The following is a 22,073-nucleotide window of genomic DNA, read 5'->3' on the forward strand; positions in this document are numbered from 1 at the left end:
ACTTAAATAAAACACCAAGACACTTACACATCATTATTGTCCATGACTTCACGTTGGAAGGGAGACAAGGTATCCATGCTTAGTCCAAATTCACCCTCCTTGATTCAGCAAATGTTGGGCTTACACTAGTAGGAGAAATGATAGATTTCCTACTCTCAATTTAATGATCACTCTCTCTTACAATGGCATAGAGTTCCCTTGCTAATCACCCCTAATACAACACATACATATGCCTAATGCCAATGAGATTCCACTCAAGAGCTCCTTCTCAAGAGGTTGAGCTTGGCTTCTCAAGCTATAGCATAGTGCTCTTTCTTCTCCCCCTTTTTTGTGCTAGCTACACCCTCCTTTTATAGCAATTTTGAAGGCTAGGGTTACTCCTCTAACCATGGTTGGGTTAGATTTTCAGCAATTTATCTAATTTCTTTTGCTTGGAATTATCAAGAAGTTGGTGGGGAAAGAGAGAGGAGAGAAATGGAGGTGATAGGACTTTTCATAGTGGGTTAGTGTTAGTAGAGTTAGTATTAATTTACAAATGGAATTGGATATTTACAATGGGAGTATCCATGTAGGATACAAATAAGGAAGAAAAACTCTTAAGAGGTAAGAAAAGGTGGATTTCTTACAAGGTTGATGCTCCAAGTGTCTTGAGTAGGGTCAATTTTGACGCTTGTTGACGGTCCACTAGCTTTGACGGTACATTTTTTCTCCACTCTTGACCTTCCTTGAGAGACAAGGTAATTGAAGCTGAGTAATCAACCACCATGATACTGTCTTTTAAGAGAAGAGGCTGAATTTTGTGGTTTTTTTGATAGATATGGGTAATTTGGAGGAGGAAAAATGAGACTAGGTGGTCAATTTTGGAATGGAATTGTGTGTGGGAGGTATGAGTTCACCATGGTTTCTCTTATTCTTCAAGGTTGAGGAGAAGGTGAGTAGGGTGCAGAGAGGAGTGGTGAGAGAGGTGGGGATGATGAGTGGAGAAGTGTGTGTGAAAGAGGAAAATGATAAAGTGGAAGAGAGAGTGTGGCTGCATAGCATGGGAAAACTGGGGTCCACTAATAAAATCATAGCTCACAGCTCGTAGCTCAAAAAAATATGAAAAAATTTGAGGCAAAAGTTCAGCCCACGAGCTACAACTTTTGTTTGTATCACCTTTTCAAATTCGGAGAGCAAGTGAACTTTAAAAATTCAGCAAAACCGACCATTTTTTTCCACTGCACAAGGTCCTTGTGGGGTCCTTCTTTGGATGATTCTTTTGAATACCTCCAAGAGTGAGCCCTCCATAGTGCATGTATGCATGCCACCTACCCTTGACCTTATTTGGTAGGTCTATAATTGAAGATATTGTTGAGATCATGATATAAGTGAATAGTACAACTAAGAAAATCAAATATTGAGGGGTCTAAAAAATATGTACATGTCAAATATAAATAATATAAGTGGAAAAAATATAAAGGGGTCAAAAGAAATCTCTCTCATTATGAGGCTACCATAAAAAGATAAATATTTTTGGTGTTCTATTTTTTTAGAAAAAAAACAAAATAGATGTAGGAAGGGAAAAATCACAATAGTGAAAAAATATACACATAAATAAAACTAGTTTTTTTGGATTTTTGTTGGGGTGGAGTTACACCAAATATAAGAGAAGCTTACATGAAAATATTTCTATATGGAATAAAGAGTATGAAAATTGGTAAGAAAAATTGTGGTAATGGTGAGGCAATGTACAGAGCATAAATAACACACACCTAGGTAGAAATATTTAAATAAATACCAAAATAATTATGAAAAAATCTTTTATTTAGGCCCTATATACAAAGAAATATTTACATACGCATGGGCCATAATATACTTATATTTTTTATATTTTTTATTTTTTTGGCTCAACTAGCCCAATGACTAGCTAATTGAGGGTTTTTTATTTTAGTAAGGAGATATGGGAAAAGTCCCCTAACTCACATGCACCTATATACAGTGAAAGGGTGAGGGTAACCACAGTGTTTGAGTGATTTGATAGGGTGAGATAACTAACTATGGCAATTACAGAGAGCCGAAAAACGGCTATCAATGCCATCTCCACCACAATTACTTCAATAAAAAATGCAAATACAAAAAGAAAAGCTATGACTAGGATACTAGCTACTAAAATGACTAGAGGTATCGTGCAAATCTATTGGAAGAAGGTTTTTTAAAAAGCGTCACGGAACACACGACGGGGGGGGGGGATTTTTATGGATGTGAAACTGAGATACTTTGGAAAGAAAAAAAAGCCTTACGTAGCAACTATTGGGTACATTAGCAAACCCGGTCTCAGAATCTATTGCGATCATATAAAAATCCCTAAGATCTTAGGGGGCATGGGAATTGCAATTTTGTCAACGTCTTATGGACTCATATCGAGAAGCTCAGTGAAGAAAAACTGGGGGGGAAATTATACTCCATATTTGGTAATTGAGAGAGAGAAACAGGGACGAAAGTTACTTATTTTCACCAGTTACGTCTTCATTTTTTATTTTTTTTGGAGAAACCTATAATGTAAATAGGAGGTTTACTTATTCCAAATGATGAAGAAAGAGAATCTCATTGACATGGAAGGTATAGCTACAGAGTCTTTACCCAATGCCACGTTTTGAGCGTGTTCGGATAATGGATGTCAAGTTTGAATCATATATCGGGGAGGATGCGACACAATTATATAAAATACTACCAGGAGATAGGGTAAGAGCTGAACCGAGTCCTTATGATCATACCAAGGGATGCATCATCTACCGCCTTAGAAGTAGGCATACAAACAATAGTCAATAGATTTCGAAATCAGCTTAGATTTTCGACAGTTAACCAAACCACTTCTCTCGCCAAATTTCCTATCTTGATTAGATCAAAGAAACATGTAGCAAACCTACATGTAGATTTACCCAATTAATTCAAGGTTATAGATACGAAAATCCATGCTTCCATTCGAAAAATATGTGAAAAATACTGATTGATTCGTAGACGTAGACGAATCCTGGTTATTTGTTGCAATTGAAAACATAAACAAAAACAAGGATAATAAATATTTATATTTGAAAAAGAATATAAATTAAACAGAGCTTCCAACCCATCGGCATTGTGCAAAGTGCTACAGGCAGTGATATGAGGGGGTTTTGGCGGCACTCTGCAACATAATTGGCAGCCTGGTGGGATGCAGTGGTGATTTTGGCTACGAACGGCACCGATGGGGCATTGGTGGTAGAGCTAGAGGATGATGACATGGGAGGCCTGCATGTTAAGTATGGAGCCTGATTTACCCTTGTAATTTTCTGTGGTAAAAGCGCACATTTGTAAGGCCCCCATTATGAGGAGAAGCCATCGTGCGTGAAGGAAAATCACTCACCGGAAACCAAAATTTTCACGGACAAGAATCAATGGCAACTTTAGAGGCCTCGGGGGCAGAGGCCCCCGAGACTTTTTTTCCGCCGGAATATTCTACAAAAACGATTTCTACATCTTTGGCTAGTCACTTTAAATTAACTAGGGATATGTGTTCAAAGACACAAGAGGCGATATCCTATATGTTTAGAGTTCCATATACTGCACCGATAGGTTTTATGTATGCTATGGTCTGAACAAGGCCAGACATTGTACATGCAATGGGAGTTGTAAGTAGATTCATGGATAAGCCAGGTAAAGAGCACTGGCAAGCTGTGAAAGTGGATACTTAGGTATCTGAAAGGTGCAACAAAAAATGCTTTTATTTCAGAAGAACTAATATTTTTCTGCAAGGGTATGCTGATGCAGATATGGCAAGTGACAAAGACACTCGAAAAAACACTACTGGCTATGTCTTCACGGTTGCAGGCACGGTAGTAAGCTGAGCTTTAAAGCTACAAAAAGTGGACTCACTTTCTACCACGGAAGCAGAGTATGTAGCAATGATAGAAGCAAGCAAAGAAATTCTATGGCCACAAATTCTTAGAAGAGCTTGGATTCAAACAAGACAAGTATGTTTTGTATAGTAATACCCTAAGCGTTATCCATCATGCGAAGAACTCAGCCTTTCATTCAAGGACAAAGCACATTGAGGTAAGATATCACTTCATACGCACTTTTTTGGAAGAGAAACAGTTAAAGCTTGAAAAGGCGCATACAAGTGAAAATCATGCATACATGTTTACAAAGGTGGTTAACAAGGAAAATTTGAGCTTTTACTCATCTTCAATTGACATTCAAGGATAAGAAGTCAAGATGGAAAGCAATCACAGGTTTGGTGTGGAGATTAGTCTCTAAGTGGGAGACTGTTAAGTATGGAGCTTGATTTACCCCTTGTAATTTTTTGTATTAAAAACACACATTTGTAAGGACCTCGCTATGAGGAGAAGCCATCGTGCGTGAAGAAAAATCACTCGTCAGAAACCAATATTCTCACGACCAGTTTCGAGCTTCGTCGGAATGTTATGGCCGAACGACGGTCGAAAAGTGATCGAAAAACGGCCGGTCAATTGACCAATGGCCGATTTCAAGATGGACTTGTCTTCTCAAGGACGGCCAAACATGGGCGCATCGGAGAGTCCAAGTCGGACTTGTCAACACAAGGGCGAAAACACACGGCTCCCTCTCATGAGAGAGACAACCCTTTTGACCTATAAAAGGAAGTCTCTTTTCCACACAAAAATGGATTGTGAAGCATTATGGTGCATTGTGAAGTTGATGTGAGGTGGTGAGAGTGAAGCAAGGTGAGAGCTCAAAAGTTTTATAATCCCTTTATAATCTACTTCTTGTTTTGAAGTACTAAAACCATTGAACGACTGCTTTCATGTGGACGTAACCCACATTGGGCGAGCGACGTACATCGTGCTCTCTCTCTCTCTCTCTCTCTCTCTCTCTCTCTCTCTCGTGAAAATTATCTCTCTCCATTAAGTAAACTACTCAACTATCTATTTAACTACGTTATATTTCCTAACATTTATAAATTTACACTAAATTTTTATAAATTTTGTAGCTTTTCTTACCTTCAAATTTAATATCTACTGGTAAATTCCAAAATTTATAGCCATCCACACGATGAATTTGGTAAATTGTCATCCAACTCACATACCTATGATTAAAATGTATCCTTAGTAACTTGTCACTTCGCAAGTAATGTACAAGATGAGTGGGAGGAGGGCACTAAATATAAGGGGAATTAAGTCATACCACAAGTCATAATGATGAAACCAAATATGATGGCAATTCAAGTAATAATGATGAAACTATTCCTATCTCGTGGATAGCTTTTGCTATTTTGCAAAAGTTACTCAAAAGGTATGCATAATTTTGTGATATTCATACCCAAACTCCACCATGTGTAGGAACTAATGATATCGGATTCCCTCTTTTCCCTTTTGTAAAACCACCAATGAAGGCCTTGTTATTACTTAACAAGAGGAAAAATTCCTAGTGGTTGAGTATAGATCAAGAGCCCATATATGCAAGACTAACTATACCAAGAACAGTTTAGGCAACATTGACTATCTTCAGAAATCATGAGTCATCAACAAGTTGCGGTCGCAATATTATTAAGATATAGATGCCTTCCATGATGAGGAAAACATACTTGCCCAGTGTGAAACATCAAAGTATCATAGCCTTCAAGTCACCTTAATTACCATAATGCAATGATGTATGTTAGTTTGGGATACTCACATGATCACACAAGTTGATTTTTTCTTTTACAATGTATTTTGAATATTTTGCTAGTTTTTAATGTTGAAGATATAAGCTGCCCTCACTAAGCTGCCACAAAACTTTGAAATTGAAACTTTAAGGGCAAGAGTGCCTATCATCCAATCAGTGTTGATATACCCCTTGTAATGCAATACAAGGGCTCTCAAATGGACATGGGTAACATGCTTCTATGTGTCTCGCTCTGTATTGAAGGAGAGAGCTTGCCAACAGTCCTTGGTACCATCTAGCCTTACTCGAGATAGTGGCCTATTGAATAAGGCAATGCTCGCATGCATGGCTTTAGAAGAACTGAGTCTTGGGAAATGACATTTGTGGTGTAATTACAAAACAAAGGCGTGTGAGCATGCATGAGGCTTAGCTATTCAAAAAGTAATAGATAACTAAGGCTCATGTGTCAATGCTGTATTCTACCATATCAATTTGGTCCTTGCAGAATGCATGACCAGCCTGACATTTTCTCTCACCTTATATGAGATGGTACAAGCAGAACTCATGATGATCCTTATGATCAACACAAAGGTGGCATGATGAAACAGTAAAGGCATTGCCCCTTTGCATGATCCACCAACCTGATGAGGAACCACCCAAGTGTTCAATCGCAAGAGCCCTAGCACCCAAAATGCTCTTTTTTTTTGGGTTTGAGGGGGGGAGGACCTGAAACCACACGAGCCTTACCATTAGACTAGCTCATTTGGACTCCCATGCAGATGGAAATTCTTTGGAGTAGATGACATTTTATCTGCAATATTCAAAACCATAAACCATGTTCTTGTACTCCTTGCTGAAGACATCAAAACCATTGTTTCCCTTGGGCCTAAACTGGCTTGTCCACGTTATGTACATCAATCAATAGCTGCTGAAATCAGAGAGATACAGGGATGAAGAAACAAGTGCATGTAAAGGACTACAGACATCGCTCTTTGTTTTTCATATGTATTTGGTTTATCTCTATGAAGATATCCTAGATGCCTACTATAAGAAAAACGCTTCAGTAGAATCCATAGCCTAAGAAGCGGTGACATTCAATGAAATGTTAGACTGATTACAAATAAGCAGTGTCCTATGTCAACCCCTAACACCCAACAATGACACACCTCTTTGGGCCTTCATGACAGGCCTACAATGGTTTATTGATAAGCCTTCATCCATGGCTATGTTGGTGAAATTGGGGCTAGCCTTGTCCGTTGATTGAGCCTTCTCCGTGCTCTATCAAAGGAGACAGCAGGTAGTAGTAACTCTAGCTCCATGACTTTGCTGCAGTCGTCTCACGCCCAGACAAATACAGCTTTTTCGTTCGGATGGCTTTTGCAAGAGGAGTGGACCTGGGCCCGTACTCTATGCTTGCAGAAGTGTCGAACTCTTCCAATGCACAATGCTGTGTCCACTTACTAACTCCATGCCTACACTCCTAAATTCTCCGCCTGCCATCAACCCGAGGCTTCTTTCCTGATGGATATAATTCCTTTGAAGAAGAATTCCGATCTAGCTGCTGGAGCTCACTAGATGTCGTTGCGGATGGATTTTCTCCAATTTGTGAAATCTAATTGAAAAAACAAAAAATAGCATTAGAACAGCTACCAAAAACAGAAGAAACTTCGATCTTTCATATAGAAATAGATCCGATTTACCTGATTGAGTTTTTGCCGCACTGCCTGCACCGTGGCATTCATGGATGCTGTTGGGAAATACTGCACATGAAATGCACTTCATTTGTCAAATGCCAGAAAGAGATGAAATCTTCTGAAAGACATAACCAGACAGAACTCAACCAGTAAGCAGCGGACTGCCCTGTATACCTGTGCTGGTTGTGGCGAAGGATGTAGTCCAAAGTCCCCGCTGAAAGCAGAAAAAATCAAAAGAAAGCAAAGACTGCTCACAAACATCAAAATACTCGAGACTTAAGTAAGTCCTACAAAGGAATTGTGATGCGTTTTCACAAAGAATGGACATTGCCAATGGAACCATAAAAACAAAGAAAACTCTTACATTGTTGTAAGTTCTGAACCAGGCATTTGGATTGTTTGCTTAGCAATTTCCATCTGAGGAATAGTTGGTGTTGGCTGAAACTGATTCCACTTTAAGTATCCCTGGTGATCAGCTGCAACATTTAAAACATTTTTATCCCGCCAACTTGGTATCAAGCAATCAGAATTCACTTCTTTTTTCCTATTTCAACATAAGATACATAGAAATGACCGTTATTGCCTATAAAATACTCTGAAATCCCAGTCTAATATCTATATATATATATATATATATATATATATATATATATATATATATATATATATATATATATATATATATATATATATATATATATATAGAGAGAGAGAGAGAGAGAGAGAGAGAGAGAGAGAGAGAGAGAGGCCAAAGTTAAGACGATGCTGGAATCGCTGGAAGAGGCAAAATGCCCGAGATGGGGAAAACACTGGATGGTGCTGGTTACAATCTGCCCATGCAAGGGTACTTCTCATCTGATGCAAGGGGGAGGGGCCAAGGCTCACGTGCATACATCTCGGAAGGGAGGTCAAGCAATATTCTAACCCCGTGACTCCACTCATTAAAAGGAAATTTATTATTACATGACTTAAGGACCTGTTCATATCAAAGTTACATGGGACGGCGGGTCGGGGTCGGGAACGGGGTCGGGACGGCAAAAGTCAGGAAACGGGGACGGGGGTCGGAACGGCAAAAAAAAAAAAAGAGTTTTTTTGGCATTTTTTGACCTACACACATGCCACACACATAGAGCATCACTTTGACCATAAATTTACACTAAATAGACCAAAGAACACGAGTCATATAGGCTGAAATGTGCTAATAAAACATCGATGATCGATGGATACAAAATGAGAAGTGCATGCCACAAGGGCTCAAGAGTCAAAAAGCCTAAAGGACTTAAGACAAGCCTGAGGCCTCAAGGATAACAAAAAGTACAAAGGGCTATGTAGTAGGTAGAGTCGTAGACTCAAGAGTCTAGACTCGAGAGTCGAGTGATCAATGATCATCAAACTCAAGAAGTGCTCGCCTGCTGAATCTCCACATCGTCGTCGTAGTCGAGGTCGTCAGCAACGTATGAGGGCTCCGGCTCGGGAGGCTCGCATTGAGGCTCGAAATCCTCCTCTAGCTCCTCCAAAAGAGTATCGGCCATAGATGGATTCTCTTGTGCCATCTCCCACTCAGTGAAAGGATCTGCCTTGTGTGTGATGCTCTTGGCAAGCATGCGCAAGTTAGCGCTCACAAACACCAAATCATTGGCCCTCTGAACGCCAAGGCGATTCCTCTTCTTAGAGGCAATGTGGCTGTACACACTCCATAGTTGCTCCAAGCAACTAGTGGTACATGCTTGGCTAAGGACACGAACAGCCAAGCGCTGCAAATGTGGGCCATCTCCTTCATAGTCCTCCCACCACAAAACCGAGCCAATCTTGTTGCGATCAAGCTGTGCATCTACACATCCATAGGAGCCCTTCTTTTGCCTGTAGTTGAGTAGCTCGTCTCTAATCTTGCGCCTAATGTCACTGCTAGGCTCAAGGCGCTCCAATGCAAGCCGCCATCCTTTGCTCACCTCCTTGTCGTTCTCTTGACGCCTTCCTTGAAACTCAGGGTCAAGCACATAAGCTACCGCATGAAGTGGAGAGTAGTATCCATTCCACCTCGACTCACACAAGCCATGAATCTCCGCATACTGAACAGGGTCAGGCACAAGCTTCTCAAGTGCCTCTATCATCCGATCCATGGCTTCGTAGACTTTGCCAATGCATGGCTGCAAGCCATCCACCACTCGAAGTAGGTGTGGAATAGGCTTGACCATGGCGTCAAGAGTCTTCACCTCCTCCCACCAAGCGGCGTCGTCGGCCCATTCTCGGCATTTCAATCCTACTGCTGATGTAGACTCCGGCATGGCCTGGAACTCATCACTGAGAAAGAGGCCCCTTAAGGCTCCGCCACATGTAGACAAGCGGCCTAGCATAAGCCAATTGAATGCAAATCTTGTCTCTGAATATTTGAGCAAAGACAACTGGCTCCTCTTTGAGAATTCATGGCGCACTTTTTGATGGTTGAGCACAAAGGAGACAATTCGAGAGGCGTCACCAATGGTGGGTGAAATCCATGACAAGTTCCCTATGTCCTTGAGGAGGTTATTGAGGCAATGCGCCATGCAAAATGTGACATGGATGCTGGGATACATGCCCTCAATGATAGCTCCGGCTGCCCTATTTGACGCCTGTCCATCTGCAACCATACAAAGGACATTCTCCGGGCCGGTGATCTCTATGGTGCTTGTCCACTCCGCAGCAAGCATCTCGGCGGCCTTGCCACTATCGGATGCATCATGTGACTCCACAAAGTACATCTCCCCCCGAGAGTAGGCCACCACCCCATGGATGGACCGCTTGCGGGTGTCGCTCCATCCATCTACAAGAAGAGAGACGCCATTGGTCTCCCACAAATCCTTTGTTGCTTGGGCCGCTTGCTCCACGGCAAGCTTCTCTTTGTCAAGAAGGGTGGTGCGAAGCCTCTCCGATGAAGGTGGCACATAAGAGGAGCCATATTCCCCTATTTTCGTAACCATGGTTCGAAAGTATGGAGACCTATCCACACAAAATAGAGCATGTTGCGTTAGTATGGAGAGTCGAGAAATTATAACCCATTATGAATACAAAATGGAAGATTGCAATGTGCATATGCCAAGGGAAACTCACCGCGAAGCATGGAAGGCAATGTGGTCGTGGAAGAAGAATCGGGCAACCGACCTATCTACCTCTTCCTTCAATTTAGGATTCCAATTTTCGTTGAGAGTGGTTTGGCGATGCGGAAGGGAAGAGGACGGTGTAGATCCATGGCTCTTGAAGGTTCGAGAGATGTCGTCAAGGTTGGCTTCCCTTTGCTCTCGCGGTGTTGCCGTGGCGGAGGGATCAACGGCAACAAAACGGCCCCTCTTGGCCGCTTCCGCAACCTCATACACCGTGAGTTTCTCAAGAAGATCCAACCTCTTCTCGGGAGCTACATGAGGGCAAAACTTCACCTCGTGACCGGGTTCATGAAGAAGATGGGCTCGCACTTTGTTTGAACCACCTGATCTCTTGTATGGACATAGCTTGCACGTCCATGGTCTTGCACCGCCACCTTTGCCACGCGAGCTAAAGTCGACTTCATCCCACCACGACCACGTTTGCACGGCGGGCCTCCTTCGAGAAGAAGCGGCTTGAGAAGGGAGTTGGCTTGAGATGACATGATGGTGGAGAGACTCGAGAGAGTAGAGCTTAGAAGTTAGAAGGGTTAGAGGAGAGCTTGTGTGGAGAGAGAGTAAAGGAGAGCTTCAAAGTGGGTAGAAGAGGGAGAGGAGAGCTTCAAAGTTCAAACTTGAGCCTTGAGCTTGAGGGAAATGGAATGAGCTTGAGCCTTGAGCTTGAGGGAAATGGAATGAGCATTGAGCATTGAGACTATGAGTATTAAGAGGCCCAAGGGAGCCTTTTATAGCCTCCCAAGGGCCAAGGCTTAAAAAATATGGCAGTTGGGGCTGCACAGAGCCGTTGCAAACGGTCAAAAACGGTCACTTTTTTGAATCCGACCCCGGCCGACCCCTGCCGTCCCCGTCCGGTCCGTCCGACCCCGGTCCGGCCCCGGCCGTCCCCGGTCCGTCCCCCCTGCGACCCGCCCGTCCGGTCCGTTTTCCGTCCGTCCCTCGGCGTTCCCAGCCGTTCCCGGCCCGGTTACTGCCGTTCCCCGGCCCTAGGGCCCGTCCCCCCCGTCCCCTGTAACTATGGTTCATATGCCTAAGTGACTCCATGAATATACTGTGTAAGTGAGGGTATGCAACTATTGATCTGTCTTGGCATGCAGGTCCTTGGAGAGGCTCAGAAGGGTGCCAGACTAGATCCTAAGCTATCCACGTGGCTCAAGTGCAATGTGCACATCATAGGATCACCCTAGAGTGCAGAATTATGGGCAACTCAGACACGTCCACTGATAAAATTGAGCACAAGACTCTGTTTAGATCTACAATTGGGGTCTATATGAGTTTTTAGTGATGCTACTTGGTCTTACCAATGCTCCCGCTACGTTCAATAGGATGATGGATAGGATTTTCCGGCCACATCTAAAGTTTGTTGGCACATTATTTGATGACATGATAGCATATACGATGGGCAAACATTGTCAAGAAAGCCACAAATTTCAGTTGTGTTGATTCCTTATCATCATAAGCTTGATGATATGAAGGAACATTATGTTAATGGTGAATTTTTTGTAAGGATCTTTGAACAGTTGTTAGATGGACAATGCCATGAACACTATCTCCTAAGGGATGGTTATATGATGATGCATGGCAGACTGTGTCACTAGGCCATTGCAACATAAGGTTATGGTAGAAAGTTGTGTCCCACCGTACGGAGGGCATCATGATATTGATGCAAAAGTGAAAGCAATTGAGACATTCTTTTATTCGCCTACTTTAAGGAAGGATGTGGACGTCTTTGTGCGAACATGCGTAATTTGCCAAAAGGTCAAGTTTAACATGCAAAAAGCACCAAGGTTGTTACAACCACTGCGTATTCCAGATAAGCCAGTATTGCTATGGATTTTAAACTTGCCAAAAGGTCAAGTTTAACAAGCAAAAAGCACCAGGGTTGTTACAACCACTGCCTATTCCAGATAAGCCAATATTGCTATTGGACTTTATCTTTGATCTTTCGAGAATGTAGATTGGGAATGACGGTATATGAACCATTACTTGCAGGCTCAACAAACAGGTCCATTTTATTCCTGTCAGGAAGAAGATAAAATCTGATCAAATGGCACGATTGTTTATGTACAATGTGTTTTTAAGTACCATGGTATGCCAGTCAATTGTCAGTGATCGTGATCTTTGCATGACAAGTTTGTTTTGGAGAGGCTTGTTTGAAAACATGGGCACAATGCTTAAGTTTCCATCCTCATTTCATTCACAAACTGATGGACAGTCAGAAGAGGCCAATTCTACTGTCTTAGACCTGCTTAAATCCTATGCGTCAGACAATAACGGCAAGTGGGAGCAATATTTACCCTTACTTGAGTATGCAAACAACAATAGGCATTCGTCAACAGACACGACACCGTTTGAAATTGTTGAGGGTGGCAAAAAGGTTCCTCCCATTTTGCATACAAATTGATAAGTTTTTTAAAGCAAATCGATATATAGAAAAATATGGATGAAATGTTAAAGCAAATTAAGCTTGCCTTGGAGAAGACTCGGGCAAAGCAGAAAAAGGTTGCTGATCATCGACGTGAACTTTTGTTTTTACTTGGTGATTGGGTTCTATATTGCGATTTGAAAAGGCAAGATTAAAGAAGATGAAGGGAAAGGAAAGGTTGTTTCCAAATCTCCGTATATGTTACTATGGGCCTTTTCAAGTAATTGACAAGATCATCGATGTTGCATGTAGGCTGAAATTGCCAGATAATTGGAAGATTAATAATGCATTTCATGTGTCTTCCAATTAATGCATTTCATGTGAGTCTTTTAAGACCTTTTGTGAGAGACGTATCGGAGTATATGCCAGTCAAAGATCTACCTGAAGTTGAGGAACTTGATGAGATCTTGGTACCTGAGCAGATTTTGGCACATAAAATCAGAAAAGTTAAGGAAAAAGTTACAAGACGTTATTTGGTGAAGTTCAAGAACTATCCACCTATGGGTGCAAAGTGGATGGAAGAGAGTGAAACCAAATGTATTGCAGCTTTACCTTGAATCCTTTGGTTTACAACCCACGTATTCCCGATCACTTCAGTAGAGCAAAGGTCAAAGGTTATGACATGTTCAAAAGGGGGATGATTCTGGAGCTAGCACTTCTTATGTACACACGGATCAGTGCAAAAGAAGTGCACATTGCTTGACAAAAGTGTGAAGATTCCATTGAGTCATTTGTACTCATGTTTGATAGTCTTTCTTGCGGATAGATGCGATGATAAAAGGGTGCTAATCACACTAAATCATATGTGGCATGTATAGCATGCATGCAATCAAAGACGTTTGCGATTTCAAGAGGGGGATATGTCACGAGACTGTGACAAACACTAACTTTTTTGTTGGTTTTCTTCCCTTGATTTTTATTTGATTTTTGGGACCCTCTTTTTGAAATAACAAATGCCTGGACATTGCATGGCCAATGTGAAACAACCCTTGGCCGAGAGTTTCACCCGCAAGGGTCTAGGCCACGCAGCCACCAGATGGTTGGGCCAACCGGCACTGAAATCTGAGTAGTGGAGAAGTGGCTAGGCTCAGTTAAGTCCCTTAGGTCCCTCGGCAAGACTTTGTAAGTTGGAGGGGTTAGGAAGTAAACCAAATGGGGCAAAGTGGACACATGTCAATAGGAGAGCCACTCCAGAAGGCTCATTCCCAACTGGGAATGCCCAAATTTGAGAGTTGGGGCTGATTTTCACTTTGTGAGTGGATTTTCACGCTCTTTAGCTTTAATGGAAAGCTTGCCTTCTCCCTTGTCTCATGTAACGTGATGATTTGCTCTCGTGCATCTCTCTCTCTCCCCCCTTTGCATATATAGTAATGCCCCCACTAGTTGGGCTACAGATGACCATGTACAATTATGTGGGTTTTATGCGTGTTTGCCAAGGCAAGAGCCTTCTGAATAGGAACCGGATTAGCTAATTGCTATTCCCCCATAGGTACGCACAGTTCCATCGCGACAAATTGCAAAAGCGTAGAGTTTTCTCATGTGAAAACTCGTCCAAATCAAAGGGGAACTATCCCATTGAGTGCGGGAGCTCTTGAGACACGCATAGACGTGTTTTCTCTGCTCAAAACAATCCAAAATAGAGAACTACAGCCTGCTATGTTTATTTGCACGTTCAGGGTTTTGCACGTAAACTGCAAGATGACACCAGGGAAGCCTCAAGGAAGCCTTGGGGTGGTTATACAAGGGTTTGGGCACTTGACAATGACCAAAATAGAAAATACAGCATGCTGGAATTGACCTACAGCTCACCGGAAAGCTCCTAAAATGCAAGGGAATCCGTCCTAGACGTGTACTTTTAACCTACACGAGCTTTGGTAGCGTGATGCTGTCGAAAATTGGGTTCAAAACCTGCAATTTCAGCCCTTGACAGGTTTGGACGGCTTGGTGAGAGTGTTTGGGTCATTTGTTTCAATTGAATAAAGAAATACCGAAAGGGACACGGGTCTTTGGGGCCAACACAGTGTCACTATCTAATTGGGAGCACTCTAGCTACCAAGTCTGGATTGTTTTGAAGTGGTGAATTCCAGTTGCACAATCATTTGTGAAGTTTCTTTGTGTCATAAACTGCAGGGAAATTAGACGACATAGTTCCAGGTAAAAGCTAAAGTTTACCGCCTTTTAGAAAGGCATATGCCAGTTTCATCCTTGCTCACAAGGAAAGTGAAAGGTAAGCTGACACGACGGTATTTGGTCAAATTCAAGAATTCTCCGGCTCTTGATGCCAAGTGGATGGAGGAGGAGGACTTAGCAGATACTCCTCACATAATAGAGCTTCACCTTGAGGTTTTTGGTTTAGCACCGACTATTCCAAGAGTTATCGATGAATCAGTACGTTGCATCTAGTGCAGTGCGAACTAACAAGAGGGGAGTTACTCCGCTCCTTTGTCACGGGTTACCTCGATGGGAATAAAGTCACTAATTTTTTTTGAGATTTCACGTATACTGACAGGCTGACAGTATTCTGCAAAATGATTTTAGTATTATGAAATGGGACTTCCTAAAATGAAAATGTTACATGAGCTCTCTCATGCGTGTATTGTTTGAGTACATGTCTAAAAGATGAAATGATTGCAACATTTTGTCTTAGTCACATGAGGGGTGATGTGGATGTGATAGTAACGAGATTTAGTAGATCAAGACATCCGTGAAAAGATCAGCATAATCTGGATGTGATTGCTAAAATAAGTTACAAATTAGCTTGGGAGCCCTGAGAGGAGGAGGACCCTCGCACATTGTACTTTGTGAAGCATAATAATAAAGAAATGCCACGAAGGGACGCCAGTCTTCGAGGCCAATCATCTAGGCGTGGAACTACGCCGTGCGGTGTTGACTCTCCTTTTCTCTCTCTTTCTATTCAAGTTATTTGCAGTTTCTCTCGTATGTTGCAGTTGATCTTCGGCTTGGGGTCTTCAAGTCTATTACAGTGGTATTGTGAGTGATGATGTGGCATGGCCTAAAGGACAGAATCCGACTAAAAGAGCCTAGAGAAGCAAAAGAAGTTTTCCAACTTACAATTATGGCCAAGAGGCCTAAAGGGGTTAGGTTTTTAACCCTAACCCCTCCCACCTTATAGGACCTAGCCGATGGGGCCTAAACGTTAAAAATAAAGCATAGGGCCCAAAATGCGTGGAGGATGATGGCGTGGCAGCGTACAGATAGGTCCAGGATTTACGGTAGCATGCTAACATGGCCCAATGTACGGATCTCCACGTTTTACAGGGCAGCCTTCGAGGCACCAGCTTTTGGTACAAGAGCTTTTGGGGGCAATGCTTTTCATTGTATGCTTTTAGCCATGGGCCTATAAATAAGTTGCTAGGGCCTCACTCTTGGCAGATTAGCTTGGGGGACCCTCGGACATTGTACTTTGCGAAGCTCAATAATAAAGAAAGACCGAGAAGGAGCGCCACCCTTTGGGGTCAATGCATCTGGGGACAGAACTCTGCCGTTCCGTGTCAATTTCCTCTTCTCTCTCTCCCTCTTTTTGAGTTAAGTTCAGTTGTTTGCAGTCTACTCACGTGTTGCTGTAGATCTTCGACTTCCGGTGTCCAAGTCTATTGCAGGCCCCTGCGTGCACCAAGACCTGCTCAATGCTCCTGCTCGTGCGTGGTCACCCTAGCTGCAAGACTCATACCCTACGAGCTCCAGCGACCTCTGCTCTATTGTTGCTTGCTGTCGTCGCCCATGTTCACGTAGCCCCTACTGATCGCGCTCATTCACTCGCCAGGCTACTTCGAGCACACCATCCCCTGCCCGCCCCTTGCGACCTGATGTCCACTTTTCGGCCATGTTTCTTGGCTACAACTCGTCCCTTGGCTGTTTCCTTGTGGCGGCTGTGCGCCCACAAAATCAACCCCAGTTGCCTTGTCCTTTCGCATCTGATGTTCCAGTCTTCCGCCCTCGCCCCTCTGCTCAGCTGCCCAGAGGTTGGGTCATCGTGTGTGTGGGTGTGTGTTTTTGTGAGGCTGAGGCTCCTCCTTGCGTGTGTTAGTCCAAGGGTATGTTACGTGTGTCAATGTGTGTGTGTGTGTGTGCGTGTGTGCCTATGTGAGTGTTTTCTTGTGTGCATGTCAGCTTACTTGGTGCGTTGGCATATTTGTCTGCTTGTGACTCGGTGTTTCTGAGTGTGGTGTCCGGAATGCGTGACTGTGTGTGTAGGTTTGTGTGCTTGGCTGCGTGGTGTGGTGATCTTGCTGCAACTCTCTCCGGTGTTCCCCAGTGCTTCTTCTCCCTCATCCTCCTTCCTGCTGATGCAATTTCTTCCCGTTCGCGTGGCGGTCTTGGGTAGCATAGCTGCCCCCTGATCTTTTACTTGGAGGACTCTTCGATTGACAGCTATGAGGTGCCTAGCTTCCAAAGGCATTGGTCGATATCCTTCCCTCTAGGCTTTCCACCAAGTAATCAGGGAACTTTTACTAGGAGGGGTTTTTCCTCTAGGATTTTTTCCGTGTTAGTTGTTTCAGCCTACGGGCCTTATTTTTTCAGTTTTTCCAATCACTGATGGGCTTCAGCTCTTTAGAGGTTCTATGCCTTCACGCAGCCTTGTACTTTGCCTTCGGGCGGTTGTATCAGTTTTACTTCCCTGTAGGTAGGCACCTTCTGGGTGGCACCTACAAGGGATCAAAAGTAATAGAGAATTAGTGATGTGCTTTCTTGTGTGTGTGTGTGTGTGTGTGTGTGTGTATGTGTGTGTGTGTGTGTGTGTGTGTGTGTGTGTGTGTGTGTGTGAGAGAGAGAGAGAGAGAGAGAGAGAGAGAGAGAGAGAGAGAGAGAGAGAGAGAGAGAGAGCTTTATTAACTATCATCTAGAGGCCGGAATAGGCCAATGAGACAGAATCGTGTACATGTGTATGTCCTCTACGTATTCACAATCAAAAGTGCTGAAAATAAATATGCTACAAGATAGAATAGCTTCACGCGGAGATGTATATACAGTGTATGAGGATTGAGGGGAATGGAGCTCTAATGGATGCGAACCTTTTTTATTAGGGCAGATTAGAGCACAACAATGATATGCGAAAGACTAGCTAGCACCATTTGGTACCAAACTGGGAGTGTAGTATGGCATGCATAGGTGGGTAGGGAGTGAAGAGTCCTCGTAGTATAGTACCAAGGTCTGAGAAAGCTCCCTCTATTTCCCATTGTCTCGTTGGCTCATGTCAAAGTAAAATTGCTTGAATGGCCCTACGATGTACTCTTTGGGCCTAGTGTCCTGATTCTAACTGGGTGGTACTCGAGCAACTCTCAAAAAGAAATTCATGAACTCTCTGACTGTCGCCCTACACAAAGATGTGTGGGTGACCAGAGGAGTCCCCTTCTGTCTCTATCGCCCTACACTAAGATGTGTGGGTGACTGGAGGAGTCTCCCTGTGTCTCTATCGCTCTACACTAAGATGTGTGGGTGACCGGAGGAAAGTCTCCCTGTGTCTATGAATCTCAGGTCTTTCAACTCCAATAGTAGTGTAGGTTGTCTTGTGAAAAGGGCTATATATTAAACCTGAATGCTCTCATATGTTGGGCATCTACATACCTAGCACTCCTCAATCTCCATTCCACCTCTACATACCTTGCATGTCCTCTTGTCCTATCAATTTGGCTCCCCGCTAAACCTCATTCTCTAGCCTGTGGGACCTGAGCTGTTCAATCGCTACTCTAGCACTATGTGGCATATTTGTGCTCATATGGCCAGGCCGTTAGATGAAGTCATCCTCTAGATAAACCACACACACACACACACACACACACACACACACATACAGACATTCTCATTTGATACTTCATGGAGAATTGGTCAAGCTTGCCCAAAGAAGTATATTGGTTCCTTAAAGAAATAAAGGATTATCAGAGGACAATATCAGCCTGGTATTCATTAGTGGTGGCTTCAAGCTAGCAAATGAATATTCATAAATCAGCTCTTATAAGTACTGACGTGACTTTGTATGGCCGTGGATGGGAAAAGGTCAGATTGTGCAATGTGATTTTGTTTTCACCAATTGGGCTATCTAATTGGGATAAATGTAACATCAAACCAAATTGTTGTATGTTGAATCAAGCCGATAATATTGCAATACAAGAAATCTCCAATATGACCTTTCCATGTTAAACAACAAAGAGAGAAGTAATATGATGTGCCCCTGCATCAACCATCACCAGCCCCAATAAAGCCAAAGGGCCTATAGTTTAAAAACAAAACAAACACGTTCTTGGGATGGCGTGTGCTTGTCGGGCTCAACCAGCAACCACGAAAAAGATATCAATGTGAAACACATTCAAACTTCAAGTAAAACTGGTACAAAGTTGTAGCAAAAGCAAGATCACTAAAATAAGTAGCTTACATCTTATTCTACTTAAAAGAACACTTCGTCGCTCTTCCAACTTGTCTTTCGTGTCCTCCACGGTTTCATATATTGGTGCATAATTAACTTGTATCAAATTACCCAAAAAATTGAAATTGTCAAGCTTTCTTTTGGCAAACCTGTCCAAGGGTGAAGGACTCTCTCTCTCTCTCTCTCTCTCTCTCTCTCTCTCTCTCTCTCTCTCTCTCTCTCTCTCTCTCTCTCTCTCTCTCTCTCTCTCTCTCACTTGAAAAATCCCTTTGAACGCCCAAATGGTGCCGATTTTGAGGGAACTGTAAAAACTAGATACAACTAGCCACATGGAAAACTGTAGAAACTTGAAAGCTAGAGTAAAAAGCCTCTCTTAACGAGAGCGCAAAGTGTTCTGGCATGCTAAGTGGAAGGAGGATGACATCAGCCTCTAAAAGATAAGCATTTCCACCAAAAGCATAGTCTTACTATTGTATATCAAAACTTGAACCTCCAAAAGTCACCAGGGGTGAAAAGGACAAGGAACATCTGCAATGAAAAGAGCTCTAACACCGGGCATTGACCGCCAACGGGAATGATCTAACAGCAAAAGGCAATGGATAAACAGAAGGGAGAGAAAATCTATTAGTAAAATAAACATCTTAAGGACACAACCCCAAAATCATATACAAATCCAATCACTACAGATGTGTGATCCCAAAAATATACAAGTGACCCAAACTATTCTCACATCTCCTATCATAGACATTCTTCTATGATACAAAAGGGGGAAGATTCCCCTCATACTGTGTCAAAAGCACAACAAGAGGAACATCATTTCTGTCAGAACTGCACAAAGGTACAATAGAATCCCCAAGAACCCTAATGGGTTCAAGAAAAGCAGGTGGCATCTTTGACAAAGAAGAACCAAGTCTCTAGAGTTGGATCCTATGGTGGGTCCCTGAGTCTATAGACCTGTCTAATTGGAGGCACCTATGTCTGAGCAGGGGTGTAAACAGCATCGGATGGTGCATCAAGACTGCTGTCAATCTCTATAATGCGGATGAAACTTTGGCAATAGGCCTAGAAATCTCACTCTAACCGCAAGGCCCTTGCCGAGGCTAGCTAGATCCACCCCTCCCTCCACCTATACAAATAACACTAAGCTCTGTTGAATCCAAGTGCCAATGCTAGGCTACTCATTGTATTTGTTGAGAGTTTAATCCCAATAGCTAATCCAAGTCCATAATGAAGAACTGACTCACCTCCCATGAACAAAGTTAAAAGCCAAAAGCAACCCAAGGACTGGATCAGGTGACCCAACGGAATTCACCACCACTAACCTGGCAGCTTACCAAAGTTTGGAACCTAAAGGCTAATCTCCAACACCCCAAATGCCTAAAAACACCTACTGAAATAGCTCTTTGTAAAGCACCAATGGATACTCGGTACCTGTCTGAAAACTGAAAAAATCTGGTGGGGAGACCAATGATGGCGGGTGTGCTAGTAATCTGCCACAGCCAGAGAAGGGAGTGAGTAGGTCACCAGCGAACATCCACATGTTGATCAAGTGGTATCACACCCTCAATGACTAGTCGTCAATGATATCCATGATGACCGGTCTGAGCACATCACAAGCAAGAATCCCATGACAAGCATACAATCAGCCGACCAGAGGGAACAAAGAAAGCCCACCGCCCATCATGAGAAGGTAAGGTAGTCTATCCTTCAATCATGGCATGTCAATCTACAGGAATAGCAATACCAGTCTGTATCATACGTGGGACCATGATCTTGGCAAGCAATGCACCAATCTGCATCTCCGGATCAACAATGCCCAAACCTCCCTCCTCTCGAGGCATAATAACAGTGTGCCAGTAAACTTAGGTCACGTGTCTCAAAAAGCATCCAGACCACCCCACAGAAAATTATGCACTAAGCACCGCAACCGGGACATAACCCTAGGGGTAAGAGTCAAGCAAGAGGTAGTAAACCAGGCTATCTGTCAGGTGCAGAAAAATTGAAATGGTTGACAAGATCTAGACTTCACACTTCCACAAATCCTTTCTTTTTCCCTTGCTCGAATGTGTGCTACTTAGCACAAATGATGGTTCCTTTTACACAGAGAATGAGAGAGAGGTAGAGATGAAAAGTGTGAAAGTGTGAAAATAAATGTGAAAAACTAAATACAAAGTATTAAATAAACTTCTTAGGAGCATTCTAGGTGTCTGGCTAGAATGCTTCTAATCCTTTGTTGTAGTCTCCTCCGGTGAAGTGTGCTTCTGCATCTTGGTCGTGGTCGTCTCGATTTCCTAAGCTCAGTCGCTCTGTCAATTAGCGTGCCTTTGGTATGACTGTGGGTACTCCTTTGTGCTGGCTGTTGGCCTCTTGCTTCTCCTTCCACTCCTGTTTCTCTCAATCCGAAGAAATCTGTGATCAGCCTCTGAGGCTGTAGTGCTCTTTGTCTTCTCATTAGATTATCCCTGTGCCGATGTAGTTCCAGTAGGTACAAGCCTAAGCATCTTTGATCTTGGTATTGCATGATTCTATCTAGAGGTCCAAAGCCTTCTTTAAAGAGGCAATGAAAACGCCCCCGTATCTCATAGTATACTGTGCAGTGGCCTATATAGTCTAATTCTGTCTCCGGCTCCATTCCGCATAACTTGCAAATTCTGCTCTCAAGTGGGATTCCCCTAAATCTGCCAAATTCAATTTCCAGCTGGTGTGAGGATGTACGAATCTGACCAATAGCACATCTCAAACCATGAGACAGGTGGGTATCCATGTAACTCGGGCGGATCACAAATCCATCTTCAGATAGTTGT

General features: G+C 43.0%; 1 protein-coding gene across 4 annotated transcripts in view; it reads right to left on the minus strand.

Moving 5' to 3' along the window:
* Positions 1-6,491: 6,491 nt before the first annotated feature.
* LOC147442597 (uncharacterized) overlaps positions 6,492-22,073 on the minus strand; it is a 104,402-nt gene continuing 88,820 nt past the window's right edge. For all 4 annotated transcript variants that reach the window (XM_086528737.1, XM_086528738.1, XM_086528736.1 and 1 more), the window contains 5 exons: positions 19,279-19,418; positions 7,696-7,807; positions 7,506-7,545; positions 7,338-7,397; positions 6,492-7,249 (listed from right to left, as the gene is read on the minus strand). In XM_086528737.1, coding sequence (XP_086384863.1) covers positions 7,118-7,249; positions 7,338-7,397; positions 7,506-7,545; positions 7,696-7,807; positions 19,279-19,418 — 484 coding nt within the window. In that variant the 3' untranslated portion in view covers positions 6,492-7,117. The remainder of the gene's footprint in view (positions 7,250-7,337; positions 7,398-7,505; positions 7,546-7,695; positions 7,808-19,278; positions 19,419-22,073) is intronic.

The sequence above is a fragment of the Adiantum capillus-veneris genome, chromosome 14, assembly GCF_014529385.1.
Source record: "Adiantum capillus-veneris isolate H3 chromosome 14, ASM1452938v2, whole genome shotgun sequence".
NCBI lineage: Eukaryota > Viridiplantae > Streptophyta > Polypodiopsida > Polypodiales > Pteridaceae > Adiantum > Adiantum capillus-veneris.